Consider the following 20,248-nt stretch of genomic DNA (forward strand, 5'->3'; position numbering starts at 1 on the left):
TCGAGGTAAGAGGGTGGATGTATTTGAGTGCTTGTCTACATCTGTTTATATGTGAAGGGGTAAAAAAAAAAAAAGGTCAGTGTGGCAGAAGAGTTTCCAGTGTGGAGCTAAAAGCGGAAGATTGAATGTAGACAAAACAAAGCCGCTTCTAAAAGCATCCACAAAGGAGAGAGGCTGAGGCGTGCTGTGGGTCTGGGAGAGCATCTCAATGCACAAGCTCAATAAGATCCAGATAATAAAAGCAAGAGCATGGAAAAAAAACAAATCACATATGTCCTTCACTGCGTTCAAATGAGGGGCATCACATCTGATGTGCGAGTTTGCCTCTGTTCCTCAGTTCAAAAAGAGGAATCGTTTACTAAAAGCCGTCGCTGGCCAATCGGAATAAAAGCTCCACAAAAGCTTGGCCGTCGTCAAAGGCGCAGTAAAAAAAAAGGGAAAGAGATGAGAGCCGGTTTCAGAAAAAATGAAAGACTGACAGAAAAGAAAGAAGATAACTGCCGTTTATTAGATTGGTTCAAGATGCAATTCTCTTCAAACTGTATCAAAAACAAAGAGAACAGACAGCTCAACATGAGAGGAGGAAAGGAAAACATGCAATCAGAGGACTCTCCGAAATACTCTGAAGCAAGTTACAGATAAAAAAATCCCCCATTACCATTTCCATCCATGGCAAACACAGCGATATATTCCCCCGGTGACTCTGCTGTCAACTTTATGTGCAACTGCAAATAAAATCTGACAATTTAAATCTACAGTTCGGGCCAGACACAGCAGACAGCTCACTCACACACGCAGGAGAAAGCAGAAAATACGATTTAATGCAAATTGCTGCTGAAAGGAAATCAAATCTAAAACTTTTTCTCCGTCTGTGTTGTCTGTGGGCTCAAAAGTTTGGAGAATGCTGTGAGGAGGCTTTATACTAAACTGGGATACCAATCCAGAATCTAATCTACCATGGGCACCTACGTGCAAGCTTTGATGTTAGAGGAAAGTGTGGGTGGGCATGTCTTTGTGATTACAAAGTGGGCAGCTTGCAACACAGTTGGTTTGTTTGAATTAAATGCATGACGCCCACAAAAGACTCAAAGTGAGTTCTGGTATCCTGAAACCCAGCAAACCCCCCACCCCCCCCCCCCCCCCCCCCCCCCCCCCCCCCTCCCCTTACTGCCACTGTCAACACTGATCAGATCTGCACACATCTAAAGCCTCTGTGAGACGCCTACACCTACAGTCTCACCTAATCCCAAACACTGCACCCAGTCATGTTCAAACTTTAGACGACACTGAGATGAGACTTAAACACATTAGTCACTCGAATGAGAGGAAATGACACTGAACTACATCATGAAATCCCGCCCAATCAAAACACAGCAAGTGCATACTTTGTAAATTACCCTAAATACTTGAACCCCTTCCAACTGTATGAACCTTTATACTTCATTTGACACTTTTCTGTACTTAACTTGGATGGAACAAGAAACTATAAAACTACCTAATACTTCTTGGTGAGACTTTTTTTTGAGATGTTAGCAAGGATGGAGAATATTGCTGAGGGATTCAAGTGCTGTGGGATAAAAACCCCAAAACACTGTAACATGGGTAGCACCAAACACCTGCTGCTAACCTACCATCCAACAGTGCATTCCTTAGTGCTGGATTCACTTTAAAATGCAAACGAAGAGCCCTACAGACAAGTCTGAAGGGTCACCTGGAAACTGGGTCTAAAGTAAATTGCACAAGCGTTTTAGTTCATTTAAAGTGGGCTCATTATCGATGCATTACTGGTATAGATGAATCCAAGGAACTGTCTTTGACATCAGTCAGATCGGCAAGCTCCGGTCTTAAAATATGAAGCCTATGCAGAAGTGTTAAAACTGCAGTTCATGTTGCATCCACTTGAGGCTTGCTGCAGAAACACCAGAAACCCCATACACACCCATTCAAAGAAGACGTACTTTACAGCAGAAATAAACATGTTTACAGCCTGGTTCAATAAAAGGCTTCGGTCTGCATAGCTAATATCTTTATCGGCACACACTGTACGGGGGTGATTTTATAACGCCACAGTTCTGTAGATATTAAGTTTACAAGTTTTGCCCAAATAAGGACATGACTGACTTGACTGACACACATAGCTGTTAGCGAGGAGGCTCAAACCCCGCCTCTTTACGTCACACTAAGTTTTGTTGAGTGCAGTATTTCCAATATGGCATCCGCCGACTATTGGCTTCAAAACAACACTCAGGAACACATGGGTGACGTCATTGATACTACATCCATTAATTATACAGTCTATGGTCAGATCTAAGGCGTTAGATGGCCGCTGATGAAGGTACCATGATAAGGCTATCATGACATTACTTAGATTTACATATTTGTGATAAAGGACTGTGTAATATAACTTTTCTTCAACAATTCTTGTTACATTTATCAATCAACAGTTACCTTTAATCATCACAGACTAGTTTCGCCCATATTTCCTGTTGTTTGCAAACAGAACTCGGCTGCAACAATTACATGCAGCTCTCACTTGATTAGCTTGCTAGCTAGGGGAATGTTAAACAAAAGATTAATTGGTTTATTGCTTGGAGATGAAGAACAAACACCATCTACAAGTCACTAGTGGCTCGTTTCCACCAAGCGGTCTGGTATGGATCAGTACAGTTTGGTAAGGGTCGGATAAGTAACGCCTGACCCTGTTTTCGTTTCCACAGCCAACCGTGCCTTACTTGGTGGGCGGCGTTTAAGCCAGATGCCTATAGCCGCGTCAGCTATGTAATAGCGTGACGTCATGGCAGCTCGACACAGAGTACCCCGCTAATAAATGCAACAAAGAAGAAAAACCAGAGGAAAGTCTGCACCTCCACGGTCGATCATGGAACGCTGTCTCTTCACGCCATTTTCCACTGGAGATTTAAACATGGCGGGTTTATGTGTTGTTCTTTATTACCGCTGTCGCACGGGAAGTGACGATTCTTCCAACCAATCAACGGACTGCAGTGTTTCTAGCTCCACCTTCTGGGGTCGGATCGGTATGTCTGGCACCCCAACAGAAGGGTACCAAAAAGTGGGACGGTACGGCTCGGTAATTTGGGGACCTGTCCCGGTTTTAGTCAATGGAAACGCCACAAAATGCTCGCCGTACCGAGATGAACCGAACTGAACCACTTGGTGGAAACAGGGCTTAGGAGAGGGACAAATTATAAGTAGGTGATCTATACAAAGCGTCCTCTCCACTGGCTCATCCCTAATCTCCTTTACACCTTTATCAGGAGTACAGTTACATCATAAGTGTGTAAAAGAAGAAAATCTTACACCTTCTTTGACAACATGCATTATAGTGTAGAAGGGAGACGCCACCGCAGTAAGGGCGGCTCGTTAATCTCCAGTAATCCGTTGGATTCGTCTATTGTTTCCCTTCACACCTGCACTAACTGCTCCACAATGTGCCTGAACACCTTACATCTCACTTCCTATACCTTCAAAACATCATGGTGTCTTTGTGAACAAATGCCAGAGACTAGAAGTAGAATCCACAAGATGCTGAATGATGTCAGATGTTCTGTTGGTACTGAATATGTGCAGGTTTCCTCCACTTCAACACCAAACTGATGTATCTTTGATGTCTTTTTCCATGAATCAGCTGCTCTCAGTTCTCTCCCTCATAGGGATAAATAAAAGACACAATAATACAGTTGCTCTATTTACTGCGAATGTATACAACAAAGCTGCTTCTTTACTTTTAGACATTTTGGATCCTTTTTACTCGATGACACAGCATGAAATATGCAACCACGCAGCCAAGTCTCTCTTTCTCATGTAATACATAAAATATCACAGTAAATGTGCAAAGTGACAGATTACCTTCCAGAATTCGAACGTTATAATTTATGCAGTGAAAGACGTAAAATATGTAGCACATTGATTCATCTCTCGAGTGGGGAGTAGCACAAAAACCATCGCTGAGGCTGCTGGGAGATTGCGTAATGTTTTAAGAGGTGAGCCGGGGCTCGAGAAGCTCCCACGTTTAGTGGTTTTGGAAAGGTAGAAGAGGGTACACACAGTGGGTACACACAGCAGTGTGAGTCTGCGGAGGAGACTTCCTCCCACACAGGCAGGTTCTTGATTAATGTTATGCCAGCTCATCACCACAGAGTAGGCTGCTGGCCTGACAAGGAGATAATAGCAGCTGGTGTGGTACAGTGTCACAGTGACATCAAGGGAGAGCTGCAACCCTTCCAGAGGTCTGCCACAGGGACCCTAATCTCTTTAGGCGTGTTGTGATGTTAGAGCAGGCTTCTGCATCCTTACTGTTGGAGCCGCCATGACAGAAAAGAAAACCGCCACAGGCCGTTCTTGTAACCACATTATCAGGTGAAATGTATCATCTTAACACAGAGGAATCGCTTCCATTGAGCAGAAACAAGCATGGAGCGGTACTGACAAGTGCAAATACAGTCTCATCAATCAAACTGTCTCTCCACATCAGTTCAGCTCAGCTGTTATGAAGGTATCACAATTACTTTGACAATGATGCACTGATTTTAAAAATGCCACTCATGACACAGTGAAAAGAAGTACATATTTTTAAACTTGGGCCCTGTTTTCCTTTTTTTTTTTTACATATTCGAGGTCTATGACTGAGGTAATTTCATTTCTTTTGGTTCGCTCCAGTAGATTGCTTCAGATGGCGGCCACGGAAAGTGATTTAATGGCTGAATTGTAATCCTAGGTAGCAGGTTTCCCCCTATTATGGTGCATCAAACAAAAAGTGCTTGTTTTGGCTGCAAACACACTCATGCTGATATTCTCAGTGTCTAAAAACACTACGGAGGAGATCTCTACAAAAACAGACCTCTTCCTTAAGACAGGATGTTTTCTCTTAACCAGAAACAGCAGCTTCACTCCTCTCTTCAGTGTCCCCAGAATACAGATCTAAGTACCAGGTTAAGAAATGACTTAAATTGGCCAACAGAAAAGCAGATCAGTTTACCTGTGAAGAGTTTAGTGATGGCCTTGTTCTGTCGCCGTGCAGAGCAGATGAGTAGAAGCCAAGGAGGCAGGAACTCATGGTGACTGGCCAGGAGCTCTGCGATGGTCCTGGGAGAGCCAGGAGAGGACCTCTGCTCCCCCTCCCCCAGCTGACAGCCTTCATCGATGGAGTCCACCAGCAGAAAGAGAGACTGCTGAGGAGGTTTCACACTGAGGAGAGGCAGGAGGACACACCTGAGGACAGAGAGATGAGGGAAAGAGAGAAGTGTTAAAGGCCTGAATGATTCCTGCAATAACTCAAGTAGCTCGATGATTAAAAAGGTTTGAGGCGGCTTCTTTAAATCCTGAATACAGGTTCTGAAGCGCTGTTTTGAAGCCATCGTCGGTGGGTGCTATATTGGAAATGCTGCTGAACTCAACCTAACGTCTGTCAAGCTAGTGTGAGGCAAAGAGGCAGGCTTTGAGCCTCCTAGCCAACAGCTACAGTGTTCCCGTCTGTCAACCAAGTCAGCGGTGCCTCTCTTAATGGAAAACTCTTAATCGTAATATCTTTGAAATTGCAGTGTTATGAAAAAATGTCACCCCCGTACAGTGTGTGCTGATTGAGACATTAGCTATTCAGACTTAATTAATTTTTTGTACCAGGCTGTCAACATGTTTATTCCTGCTGTAAAGATTGTCTTCTTTGAATTGGTGTGTATGTGGTTTCCTGTACTTCTGGAGCCAGCCTCAAGCGGACACTCATTGAACTGCAGTTTTTAACACTTCTGCATTGACTTCAATTCTCCAGCCTGAGGTTGCCGTTTGGTGTTTTCCATGTGTGGTTGTTTCTGTGGCATAATGTGCTTTCTTCCTCTGTTACTGTAACATAGATGCGAGGCGTGGACTCCATAATCATGGCGAAAAGAAAGAAGAAAATACTGAGAGGCAACAAGAACTTCACAACCCAGAGGAATCAACAGAAAATGTCCAAAATGTGGGATCACTAAAAGTTGGAACCAAAAAAAGAAAACACCAAAATGTCAATTGGTCAATGCTGCAACACCTCAACCTGAAGAATCCAGCCCACAAAACGGACTGAACACAACATGTGTTTTCAAGTTGAGATTGAGGTCTTTAAAGCTGGGGTTGGTAATCAGATTTAGATACACTTTTTGTCATACTGGTTAAAATGATCTTTATGTCCTGATGGCAATCAATACATAATGTGTTCTTAAAAAAGAGTGAAAAAGAGCTGCTATTTACAGCCGGAGTAAACCTGGGAAAACACCAACCAATCACCGTTTTTTGGGTGACAAAATTTTAAACCATTCAAATCCCATCCTGCCGTTCTGCCCGCCTCCTGCGCGTACATTTCCCCCACGTGCACTCTGAGTCCCGTCTCCCGCCTCTGCTTCCCCTGACTCTACTGACTGCCCCTCTCGCTCGACCTCGGGCTTGTCCCCTCTGACCCGATGAGGTGCTTTGCTCAGGACTGTAGTCCGGATCAGAGTCTAAAAAGCTCTCACCACGGGGGCTCTGACAAGCAGAAGAATTAATGACATTCAGTAAGTCCTACAGAAAATGTAGATGTACTGTAGCGTCCGTCCGGATGCTGTAGGGATGACGAGCCGATTCGTGAACACGTTGAGTTTTAATAACCGGTCACTGTCGGTCATGATCACGCCAACCAACAAAGCAACAATCAATGTTTGAATGAATGAAGAACTTCTCCTCTTGTCTCTCCTCTCTCCCGCTCCCACACTCTACACCTCTCCTGATGCCTTCACTGACCGTCAACACTGTAGGAATTAAGAAAATCTACACTGAACACGTTTAACAAACAGTAGAGCTGTTACAGTGTTATATATGTGTTGTAACTTTTCTCCTGATATCGTGTCACTGGTACAACTGGATAATGCTAGCATGACAGTTGTGAGTACTAACAGCAGCCATGTTTGTTTGTGTTTTTAACTTTCACTATGATAATGTTTTGGTGAGGACCGGTTTTGAATCAGTCACCATCATATGGTCGCAAGTCAGCGGCGCTCGTGCATGTGAGCGGGGGGGCGTCGTTTTGGAGGAGCTCTGAGGGAGGAGGGGAGGGGTTAGACGGAGTCATGAGGACATGCTACATTCAAATTCATGCTAGTTTTCCGAGACTACCAACCCCAGCTTTAAAGGGTGAGAGTTACTTATGGTAAGATCTAATAGCTGGTCAAGAATAGGGCCTTCACAGGAAAACCAGAATTTACAATAACCATCTTTTTGCATCTTTGTTTGCTTCTACATACTGTCTGCATATATGTTCCATGTTGTTGAGTTGTGCCATTTATTCTGACGTGTGCTGCTGACCTCTTGGCCAGGTCGCCCTTGAAAATGAGGTCTTGATTTAAATGGGACTTATCTGGTTAAATAAAGGTTAAATAAAATAAAATAAAAAAATCTTTTAAAAACAAGTTCATACTGATATAGTGTGATAAAAATAAACACACAGTAATACCAGGGAACTAACTGGTTCATAGCTAGGGGTTAGGGTGAGGCAGTTGTGGTACTTAAAGTTGCCAGCTGCCATAAAATGGAGAGCAGAAGAAGACTCAGGATTAACTTGAAAATGTGATGAGAGAGCTGCGTTTAAAGGAAGGTATGACTTCTCAGCAAAACTTGGTAGCAGCACTTTTCTGTCAATAATTTGACTCAAAGCTTTTCATTCAGTTCATCAAGTTTTTTTATGCTTTCAAGGAAATGACTTCCTCTCAGAAAAACATCCAACACAAATAGTCTTTTTATTCAACTACAAGAATGTACCTGAGAGCTAAATGTTCAACTTTGAGAGCGGAGATAAAAAAGGAGGATCATCCCATGTGAACATGCAAGTCAAACCGGGTCAAATAAATGAAACTCCAAGCAACATAAATATAGATGTTTGAATATAAATACTAATTAAAAGTATCCCTTTGGCATCTTGTTTCACAGCTAACGTGATGTAAAGCATTCTGCGTGAAGCACCACATCGATACTCAGCTGAGCGAGGATTAAATGCTGCATTATCCCTCCATCAGCTGCAGACTTGCTCCATTACATTTGTGTTTACTAAAGCAAGGCGGCCAACAAATGCCTTTTCTGTTCTGCAGAATTCTGTTTGTCCTGGCAGACCTCCGCTCCACTGCGACTGCCACCAACACTGTGAAGCCAGCCGTAAGAAGTCCGTTTGGGAGAATGTCACTTCCCAAGACTCGTAAAATTACTTCCAGTTGAACCAGGTTGTGATAACGGATCTGAGGATTTCACATCAGTGACTTTTTAATCTGGGTGTAGGTTAATTAAACATCTCAGAAAGGGTGAAACAAATCAATCCATTGACATGAAAACCTGATTCAAGAGTGTACACGCCTTCAGGGTATCAGAGGCTCTTTCATGAAGAAGCTGTTGTGCAGATTAAATTGGTCACCTTCCTCATGATGGGACTCTTCAGCTTCCACTCTTTCTTAATGGATGTGACATCGGTTGTAAGCTTCGTCATAAAACACTAAAATACTGTTTTAATGAGACTTCCTCTGGATTGCTCGACAGCCTGTCACAAAGCCTGTGGCTCCGAAGCTATTCCCTTTTAAGCATCTACCATTTTAGCCCAGGTTCATTATCCTTAAGCACATGGGGGCACAAATGACTGCGGTGAAGGTCTGTGTGCCGTCAGTGCAGAGTACTAGGACATTCAGAAGAGGCCATTTTCACCATGACTTCTCCTTGGTTACTGCAGTGCAAGTGTTGACACAGTTCTACTGTCTGACCCAATTCCCCAAAGTGAAGGCATGTGATGTCAGAGTCTGACAATATCCCACATTTCAAGCAGCTGAAGTCAGGCTGGAAAACTTTTCTGGTTTGTAAAAGTTTACTCTGACATTTTTTACTCAGAAACAGTGCCTGTCATGCATATTTAAATTCTAATTTTCAGCTGACCCTTAGGACTCCTGAGGTCTTTACCAGCAGCTAATATCAAACCAACAGGCAGCACTGAAAATTCGTTCACTTAAAGCAGGGGTTCCCAAACTTTTCAGCCCACAACCCCTAAAATATAGGTGCGAAAGACTTGCGACCCCCACTGTCACTCAGAGTGATTTAATGTGGCTTCATTTAGCTGGCCTGCAGAAAATGTGCCTACCTATGTGAGCATGTGTCTGTTTCCTGTGCCGTTATGAATTAACCTACTGCTACTGATGCTTTTGATAATTAACTGTTCACTAACACTAAACTTAGGAGTCATCAGGCAACAAAGAAAGGCAGAAAACTCATTACATTTTCTATTTTCAAGGTTTTATTTTTGTCAATATTTTTTACTATAATGGTTAAAATGTACTATTTTTAGATAACTTAAAAAAAAAAAAAAAATACTGGAAGACATCTCATGACCCCCAGTTTGGGAACCCCTGACCTAAAGAAATGACTGAAACCCCTTTTCCAAAATGAGTAACAATCTGAGACAAAATCAGACACACTACCAGTCAAAAGTTTAGAAACACCTTCTCATTCAAGGGTTTGTATTTATTTTAATTATTTGAAACACTGTAGATTAATACTGAAGACATCAAAACTAGGGATGCACCGATCCCATCCTGGTATCGGATATCGGCCAGATCGGACTCAAAAAGCTAGATCGGATATCGGTGGTACAGGTCATTCTGTGGGAAACACTATGGAAACACTGCGTTGATATACGTTTTATGTCTCATTTGAAGCAGTTTTTCTATACAGAATATTTAATTTCTCTTATCCACTGCTGAGGTTTCACAGTTGAATTGTAATATCTGTTGGTTATGAAGATTAACTCACCAAACTGCTGGTACACATTTATAATCTCTTGAATAATGACACTGTCAGTTTAAAAATGTTTATTTTATTTTGGTTTTCAAAGTCAGAAAAGCCTGAAGTTGCCAAAACATGATTCTATCCTCACATTAAGGAATGGAGATTGTTGAATCAATACCGGGATCGGATCGGTCCAGTATCGGTATCAGCAGATACCAAAGCCCAGGTATCGGCATCGGTATCGGGACCTAAAAAGTATGATCGGTGCATCCCTAATCAAAACTATGAAAGAGCTTATATGGAATTATTTAATTCACAAAAAAGTGTTAAACAAAGCAGAATATGTTTTATATTTTAGATTCTGTAAAGTAGCCCCCTTTTTCCTTCATGACAGCTTTGCACACTCTTGGTATTCTCTCAGTCTGCTTCATGAAGTTGTCTCCTGGAATGGTTTCTAATTAACATGAGCCTTGTCAAGAGTTCATTTGTAGAATGACTTGCCTTCTTAATGTGTTTGAGACCATCAGTTGTGTTGTTCAGAGGTAGGGTTAGCACACAATGGATAACTATTTGACTACTGTTGTAATCCAGATTATGGCAAAACCAGATTATTTCATAGTTTTGATGTCTTCAGTATTAATCTACAATGTTGAAAATAATTGAAATAGATAAAAATGAATGAGAAGGTGTGTCCAAACTTTTGACTGGTAGTCATCAAACAAAGTTTTGTTAGGGATGATAACTCTCTAGATACATTTGACATCACAATGTTAGCCTGTTGATTCTTAATACTGATTGATTCAGCATGACAGCAGTCCTTCAAAAAGTATCCCTCAATCAGCAGAAACCCAACAGTAAGACCGGTTCTGTAGCTCCTCACAAACTTCATCCAGCTAAGTTTTTCCAAGTGTGTGACACTCAGCAGGAGAGAAAGCAGTGCAAATGATCTCCAACCTTTCCGCTCCGTCAGGGTGTTGCTCGGCCTTTCACAAACACTTAATCACTCCATCAGATGACTGCAGCACGCAGAGGACCTGCAGCGCCATCTGGGAGCCTTGCCAAAAGGAATGTCCATCCACAGGGGTGACTGTGTGAGTGCGTGTGAATGGCTGTGTCCGAGGCCATGTTGCCTACTGAGACAATCAAATCCACAGTGACAGCAAGTGGCACAAACAAAGAGTCATTCTTCTCTCTCAATCCAGCTACTTTTCGGGGCTGTCAAAGAGTCAAAAGACAAGGACGGCAGACAAAGAGGACTCCACTGGATACCGGAGCTGGAGAGAAAACAGGCCCGGGAAAAAAGCTGATTGAGTTTGCCAGACCAACCTGCAGCATACCTGAGCCAAAAACTGACGAGTAACTCAGCCACACGCAGTGGTCTTGGACATTAGTACCAACTATTTTGTTTCTCGCTCAGGCTCTCAACAGATGCCCGGGTTCATGCCAATTTCTATTTGAGACACGAAGAAAGAGAAAGAAGGGGGATGTGAAATGCATCTAATGCACTCACCATCTGTCGTGTTTGGGGCAGCAGCGGCCTCCACTCCCACAGCAATGTGCAAAGTGAAGCTTTCAGTGTGACGTTTAGTGAAGATGTCGGGGCTGACGGGGCAGCACCGGGCACAGGGCCAGCACCTTACAAATTTACACAGCCCATTTTATAGAGCCGGAGTGGAGCCTGAAATCCATGCCACATACCCAAACACAGAACACACTCACACACTCATAAACACCGACCAGGACGCAGCAGAAGATGCAGCAAACACACAGGGTGAAATATGCCATCCATGTGTGGCCTTGATGCTGCTCTATTAATGGAAGAAAGGCCGACTGGTGAGGAGAGCTCTTAGCTCTAGACAGATTGCCACAAAGAGCAACCCTGACAACACTTTCCACTAGGATCAGGAGAAAATCAGAGAGGCCATTTCTTTGGAAGAACCAGCATCTCTTCATTCAGTATCGACTCAATTTGGAGGAAGCCTGTTCAGCGTCTTTGCAAAGTCAGGAGAGCTAAGTGCCACGGAGCTGAACAGCAACAGCTGACTCATGCACCAGCTCACCCAAAGTGAAAGAGACAACTATCTTGCAGATGCTTCCGTCGCACTTTCTTGTTCGATTCTTACATTATGCATGGAGTTACTGCAATCATCTTGTTCAAAGTAATCACACTGATGAGGACAATAAGAGCGACTGGTTGTGAGAGCAAATGTTCGGGCTCAGACAGTTAAGCTTTCTGTTACATCGGCCATATGCTCTCACTTCCCCCCTCAGTCTGTTAGTGTGTTATCATCTGACTCTAGTTTTATCTGATTGAACATGAACTCCACATTCAAGGCTTTGCAACACTTCCTGTAAATAGATGGTCATTGAATAACACTTGTTTTTATAGCTCTTAACAAATCAAGAAGTGGTTACACTGAAGCACCAACACAGGTATATTTGCTGCGGACAGACACAGTCACATTAATTTGTGAGGAGAGCCTTTTATTAGATGAATAACCCTCTGAGAAAGTCAACCTTGCAGAATTAAATTAGGCATATTTCACATGGACAGAAATGGCTTTTATATTCATTTGTTTGAAAGGACTGAGTGGAGAATTGGGTGACATGGAAAATCCCCAATAAGCTCAAAAAACTGTATCCTGTCTAGACACAAATGGGCTTCAAACCACACTGACGTCTTTTCAGCATGAAATATAAATATGTGCTCTGATATGAAGCTGACCTGCTGAGTTTGTATCTCACTGAGGAGGGTTTGCTACATCTTTGGTGTTTGACTATGGAGTCTGATGTAGCTTCAAAAAGGCATTTTAGTCAGCCATCTTCAGCTTAATTTGCAGCATCAGTCTGCTGGTATGTCTAATGCCTCAAAAACTATCACATGGGTGTCTTTGTGATTGTTTTACAGACATTGATGGAACCCAGCATATTAACCCCACTTACTCTGATCATCCCCTGACTTTTATTTAGAGCTTACTAACAAAAGTTGTCATGCTAAGATGATGAACTGCAAAGGTGGATATCATAGACTGTATGAAAAATGGACGTAGTCTGTGACGACACCCATCTGTTCCTGAGCGCTGTTTTGAAGCCAATTGTCAGCGGTGTCATATTGGAAATGCTGAACACAACCTAACTTCGTCCAAGCTAATGTGAGGTAAAGAGGCGGGTCTTTAGCCTTTTCGCTAACAGTTACTGGGTGCCCGCCTGTCAATCAAGTCTAATATCTTCGAAAATAACAGCATCTGCAAAGAGAGAAATGAGCTATTCAGATCTAAACCGTTTTTTGAACCAGGCTGTAAACATGTTTATTTCATGATGCAAACATCGTCTTCTTTGAATGGGTGTGTATGTGGTTTCTGCTGTTTCTGCAGCCTGCCTCAAGTGGACGCTCCATGAACTGCAGTTTTTAACACTTCAGCATAGGCTTCATATTTTAAGACCGGAGATTGCTGCTTGGATCTGACTGATGTCAAAGACAGTTCCTCGTATTCATCTATACCAGTAATGCATCGATAATGAGCCCACTTTGAATGAAATAGAACGCTTGTGCAATTTACTTTAGACCCAGTTACCAGGTGACTCTTCAGACGTGTCTGTAGAGCTCTTGGTTTGCATTTTAAAGTGAATCCAGCACTAAGGTATGCACTGTTTGATGGTAGGTTAGCAGCAGGTGTTTGGTGCTACCCATGTTACACAGTGTTTTGGGGTTTTTATCCCACAGCACTTGAATCCTTCAGCAATTTTCTCCATCCTCGCTAACATCTCAAAACATGTCTCATCACGAAGTATATGGTAGTTTTATGTGTCTGTAGGGCTCTTGATTTGTATTTTGAAATTAATCCAGAACCAGTTTTTAGCACTTCCACTTGGGCTTCAGATATTAAGAACAGAGGTTGCCGCTTGTACCTCTTTTCGACCAACGTGAACCGGGTTGTATTTCCGGGCTGGTGCTCACGTTGGTTCGGAGCTGGAGCCAACACGGCACCCGTTTGTTTTCCCACCCACTCGAGCCCGTGGAAGAGGAACGTCATGATGTCAGATTTAAGTGACCGCTTTTCCCAGCAGTGCTAGCATGAACTCTCCCTCACAAAAACAACGAGGGTGGACAAAGACAGCTTGTCTCCTCGGCCGAACCGGCCCTGAAACTGCCTCGGTCGAAAAGGGGTATTGGTGGACATACAAAAAAAGAAGTAATGTCAGCCTTTTCAGTGTCATCATGCTCCAGAAGTATTGTGCTCAGAGAATTTATGCAGCTTGATTGGCTACAGACTTTAAATGTGTTGCAGTAATTGTAAGCACATCATGCACAACAGTCAGATATGGGAGGCTGAACATCAGGGACTTAGTTTTAACAGAGATTCACTGCTCGATGAAAAGAAAAGACCACGTCAAAATCTCATGGACGGTTTAATAATTCTAAAAGTAATCAGATTAGATAAGATAAAGAGTTCTCTGTTGGAGCAGGGTTTAAAATATCAATACTTTATGAGTTAAGAGTCTTCAAGTACTTAATCACAAAGTTTGTTCAGCCTTGTTCATTAATCTTTAAAAATATATTGCCACATTTAAGAAAGGATTTATTCATCTTAGAGTTTATCTATTCTTTTATTTAGTTCTCAGTCAGCTGTTTGTGTCAGGGAAACATTAAGAACGCTGATTCATGGGAGGGTCAAACTTATTTTGTTACACAAGAGGAAAGAAAAAAACATGAATTTCAAGAGAAACACATTTTAAAAACTCTCACGCTTGTTCCACTCGAGGCCACACCTCCACAGTGATGTCAAAACAGGTGTTTTCCACAAGCTGTCAACAGAAGAGCTCCTCATAAATCTGCAGCAAACTCAAAGCACCTCTGAACTCCAAATGACTCTCCCGAACGCTCCTGCAAGTATTTAAAAAAAGTGGTTCTTTCTGCTGATCTTTAAAACATGCTGGACAATGCAAGAATCTGATCTCAGCTTAATGGGTTTGCACAATCGATTGTGTGCTGGATCCCGGGCAGACAATTGCCTCCCGCTGTCTGAGAAACAAAGTCCTGAAGACTGCTTGGTCAGGGGGGGGGAAGAGAGGAGCGTGTGAGGAACGAATCAGGGTGACTTGCATAAGCACAAAAAAACACAAAACAGTGTCTTTTAAAAAACGGACCCAAAATGGGTTCATGTAGCCTCCCAAGAGTCCTTAAGAAGTGATCTTAAGATGATATCAGATGGTCTTTCAGATGGAGTCTTATGATGTTTTTGAGTCTTAACACCAGGATCATGGGACTGGTCACACACAGTGATCACATTGTGAAACCTAGCCCCTTCTACACCCTAAGTTACATCATTTGATTTTTTCTGTTAAACACTTCTTTTATTACTTGTTATTCAACATCAACTCATCTAATAAGTTTTGTTGGAATGCAAAAACTACAACTTCTAATTAAAATACAGAAAGCAACTCTCTTAAATCAGCACTCCGGCTTCTTTCCCCCTAATAATGCAGCCTGATAATGATTTGCCAGAGTGTAAACACACTGCACACTTCTTTTCTTGGCCAGCACACAAACCCACTATTCCAAATCCCTGAGCTCTTCCCAACCCAGACGAGGTGTGCATTCCTGGCCAGCTATCCAATACCGTCAGAGGAATCTGAAATTTCATCCCCTTCAACCCCCCCGCCTCACTTTCCTCCCTCCACTGACACTCCTGCAACAGTTTGGCTGTGAAACCCTCTCTGCTCTCCTCACACAGGAAAAACCCAAAGCTCAGTCCACTTGGGTAAAAACCTTCCAACACATGAGCACACAGTAGGTAACACAGGCAGGTGAAACTGTAGTGCCAGCAAGGACATGATTTTTCTGGAGGGCTCTGCCTCTGTTTCACACATTTCTGGGACCTGGAGGCAGTGGTGTGAGCTAACGGATCAAATTAATACCCTGGTGCTGAAAAACAGTCCACCGCCAGAGAACGATCTTTAATATTTGATTAAAAGCCTTGAACACATATTTTCTCAACCAGCCTCTCGAGGCTCCTGTCTTTGTCCTCGCTTGTCTGGTTTGCAGTGGGTGGACTCAGTCAGGAAAAAAGGTGATGTCACACATGCACGTCGTCCAATCATAGTTAAGGCAGTATTTGAATCAAAATGTGATGACAGCTGCGGGGTTGTTTGCTTAAGATGCCAAACCACTGTCAGTCATACGTGAGCCAACCACACCCACACAGGCAGACTGGCTGAATGTTAAACCCTGCTCACATAATGCCTTCCATTAAGCTGTTAAAGTTGCTTATTTAGCAATAATAAGCAAGGATTCAGGCTCAGGAGTGAATCAAGTAATGATGCCAAACATGAACTCAGTCTGTAGAAAGTTTTAATTTGCTTCTTGCTTTTGGCTCATGTGGTTCTAAACTGCATGCTGTTCTGTTTGATTAGTCTTACCGGGTAGGTATTTTAAAGACTTGACTTTACAGTGCAATGAAACAATGGTCCACTAGTGCCATCACTGTGTTTTGCTTGATATGACACCAGTTCTTCAAGTATTCTCAAAAGCTTCACAATCATTTTAATATTTACAAACTAAGCTAAAGGTAATGTTGGTCAATAAACCAGAAGAATCAATGGAAGTGTTAACATTTTGTCCTCATGAAAGATCTGCAACAGAGATCCAGTTCCAGCCTCCAGGCTCAGTTAGTAGAGTCAGAGTGCCCCCCCATGTGCAGAGACTACAGTCCTTGTCCCACTTGTTGCAGGACTGAATCCTGGTCCCAACCAAGCAGCAACCTCCGGTCTCAAAATATGAAGCCCATGCAGAAGTGTTATAAACTGTAATTCATTGAGCGTCCACTTGAGGCTGGCTGCAGAAACACTAGAAACCACATACACACCAATTCAAAAAAGACGATGTTTGCAGCAGAAATAAACATGTTTACAGCCTGGTTCAAAAAAACAGCTTGGGCCTAAGGAGCTAATTTCTCTATCGACACACACTGTAGGGGGGTGAATTTTTTCTAATGCGATGGTCTCCATCCATCCATCCATCTCCATCTTCTTCCGCTTATCCGGGTCCGGGTCGCGGGGGCAGCAGTCTCAGCAGGGAAGCCCAGACACTCCTCTCCCCGGCCACTTCCAGCAGCTCTTCTGGGAGGATACCGAGGCGCTATTATGATTACAAGTTTCTGCCCAAATAAGGACATGAACACAAAGCTGTTGGGAAGGAGGCTCAAACCCCGCCTCTTTACCTCACACTAAGCTTGGTTGAGTTCACCCTTTCCAATATGGCTACCACCGGATACTACGTCCATTATTTATACAGTCTATGGTGCCAACATGATCTGGTGCATGTCATTCCCCACTCTCATCCCACATAGTGTGTCTCCCTCCCAAGTCGTCCTTTCCTAACTAAAAATATATTTGTAAAAGAAAGAAAAAGACATAAAATACCAAGTTTAAACTTTATAAGAAGTGGGCTTGTATTTGAGACAGGCCTCTATATCAAAGTCTCTCTGTCTTAGAGGTATAACTGCTCATATTCTAGTTCAAATTGAGGGCCTGATTCACTAAAGGATGGCACTGCTTTTGCACCCGCTTAACCTGTGCAAACAAGCCAAAAAGACTGGTTCATGAAGCATGCACAAAAGGTTAAATGCTCCACAAACTGCACTAGTGGGCAGTAAGCGTCACTAGATGATTGCATCCATTTAAATGAGCCATAATGCATTCATTTAGAACAAGATATGCCCCTTCCTATGCACAATTCTACCTATTAATAATATTTCTGTACATTGTCTTTTAATATCAATTTGACATCATAATTTGTATAATAATGAAGGGGTTAATAACAGGCTGGGGTTGGGTGGTTCAAACCTATACTGTGCCATTATGCACGATGGACCATTCGCTTTCCATCCATCTCATCATATGTGTGGATAGAACAGCACAGCCCCAGCCAATAATTAGAAGCCGGTTTTTATCCACTCGTAAAGGATGTGATCCCCGCCGTAATAAAGGGCCTGGCCGCAAATTAAACGGCGGTCTTTATTTGAGGGTTTACTCTAACTCAATACAACCTAAAGGTTATGGAAGTTTTGGAAGTTGTGCTCTAGCTTTTACGGTTTTCGTTAAAGTCAAACAGGAGTGGGCAAACCGCAGTCTCTGGCGACCAGATGGTGAAAACCTCCTTCACAATGCATAATCACCATGTTTTACAGGCACGTAACATTACATAATGATGTAATCAAACATCACCATGACGGGATAGACCCAGCCTGAGGTAATTATGCAGCTTTAACTGTTAGGTTGTTTTTTATTTTAGATCACATTAAGTAACATTATAGGTTACAACATTCACCATCAACCGCCAGTTAAAGCTGGGCGAGCTTTGTCGCCCTGTTTTACCCTGAACAGATCATGACACGATTATTGAACCATCGTGATGTGGAGCATGGAAGCCCGAGCTTCAGGTCACCAAAAGGATAACGGATCTTTCTATTAAGGTTTTATTTTGGATGAACAGGAGTGTGCAACAAATAATCACCAGCCAAGAGAGATGAATTTGTTAAAGGTAACATATTATGCTCTTTTTCATCTAAATATATTGGTCTAAGAGGTCCCCAACACATGTCTTTAAAGTTTATGCTCAAAAAAACACTTTGAAATCAGATTTTAGTCTGCCTGTAAAACCCTCTTTTTCAGCCCTGCTCAGAACAGGCTGTTTTCTGTGTCTGTGCCTTTAAATGAGAATGAGCTCTCTGAACACGCCCCCTCAGGAAGTGGGTGTGGCCTCTGCTCTCCAGCACATTGATCTAATGTTTACATGTTGGCTGAATATACATGACTGCTCACAGATAGCGTTACTTCAACCCTCTGAATCTGATCCAGAATCTGATCCTGATGGAGAGGCGCCTGCAGCAGGACCTTTCTGAACCATTGGTCACAGATTTAGTGTTTCTTGTTGTTTTATTTGTCAGTATGCTGAAGTGTGTCTTGGTACACAGCTACCGACATGTAGCTATGTGGCTATGCTAACTAGCGCTTGCACTTTTCCATGACAAATAAAAATCATCCACTAGATCTTCAAATCTGCAGACGTGGGGAGTAAAACCGACCTTTGTGTTTATTAGGACAGCCGTGCATATTCAACCAACATGTAAACATTAGATCAACGTGCTGGAGAGCCGAGGCCACATCCACTTCCTGAGGGGGCGTGGTCAGAGAGCTCATTCTCATTTAAAGGCACAGACACAGAAAACAGCCTGTTCTGAGCAGGGCTGAAAAAGAGGGGTTTACAGGCAGACCAAAATCTGATTTCAAAGTGTTTTTTTTAAGCATAAACTTTAAAGACATGTTTTGGGGACCTGTTAGACCAATATATTTTGATGATGCGTAATATGTCACCTTTCAAATAATTATGTACCATTTACAAAAAAAAAAAATATTCAAAGCAACAAGTATCCACTGACAAATATTCATCTTTCAGACAGCTCAGGATCTGAAAGAATGGCTTCACAGCCTTCACTAGACAGGGTTACAAAAATGAATGTGTCCTTAGTGTCCAAACAAATCCTTTTGTTTTGAGGATATAACTCTAGTCCTACGTGCTTTCCCAGTTAAGATGAGCTTGGAAGCATCTATAGACAAACCCATGAGCCAACATCCTCCAAATATCCTCTTAAAATAATCTGACCAACAGCCTCTCCCATGTGTTCAGTGGTCATGCTCAGACTCCCTGTGCTGCTAACACGCAGCTTCAAAGAGTTATCTTGGTTTATAGAAAATGTGTTTTGGTATTTTCCCGCTGCTTTCTCATCTTTCACAAAGTAAATGAATATTCTTAAGTTACAAAATCAAGTCATTACAAGTCACTCTTTCTCCTTTATGAAGGAGTCTAAACTTGCATGAACTCATTCTTTATGAGCTTCTATTATAGCCATTACACAAGCTTGAGCACTATCATGTATGAGATTTATTTATTGTGTGGGATAACAATAATATGAATGAGTTATGTTTGCCCACACAGGCATGTAGGCACAGTCACAGACACACACACACACACTATCCGTCGGTGGTGTGGAGACAGAGGCAAGCCTCAGATTGCTGAGTCATCATTGCCGCCGCACCAGTGCTGCTGTTTCTCCTCATCTGCTCAACTGGGGTTGATGCGTCACACTGGGAGCCTTCTCTTTTTTCGGTTTCTCAAACGTGGCCCTAATCTGAAGTGAGTTTTCCACGACCATGCACCACATGAAAGGCACGGGGGGACCACTTTCATTTAGCGTCCTTTAACCCCATTAAGCAGGGGCGCCCTATGTGCAACAGTCAGAAAGTCAACACAAAAGGAAGAAACCCACAAAGCTCCCCGAGCAACTTCATAAAAATGTCTCGGCTGGTTTAACTTGAAGCTGAAGTGTGTTCAAAATGAGACACAGACAGACAGCTTTATTGTTTTCCACTAATTGTGTATTATTCAAAGATTATTTTACTTTGGCAA

At 42.6% G+C, this 20,248-nt stretch overlaps 1 protein-coding gene across 1 annotated transcript in view; it reads right to left on the minus strand.

Annotated features, from left to right (window-relative positions):
- ankrd50 (ankyrin repeat domain 50) overlaps positions 1-20,248 on the minus strand; it is a 53,557-nt gene that overhangs the window by 23,269 nt on the left and 10,040 nt on the right. The window contains exon 3 of the mRNA XM_034690191.1: positions 4,997-5,229. Within this exon, the coding sequence (XP_034546082.1) occupies positions 4,997-5,229 (233 nt within the window). The remainder of the gene's footprint in view (positions 1-4,996; positions 5,230-20,248) is intronic.

This window comes from Notolabrus celidotus, chromosome 8 (assembly GCF_009762535.1).
Source record: "Notolabrus celidotus isolate fNotCel1 chromosome 8, fNotCel1.pri, whole genome shotgun sequence".
NCBI lineage: Eukaryota > Metazoa > Chordata > Actinopteri > Labriformes > Labridae > Notolabrus > Notolabrus celidotus.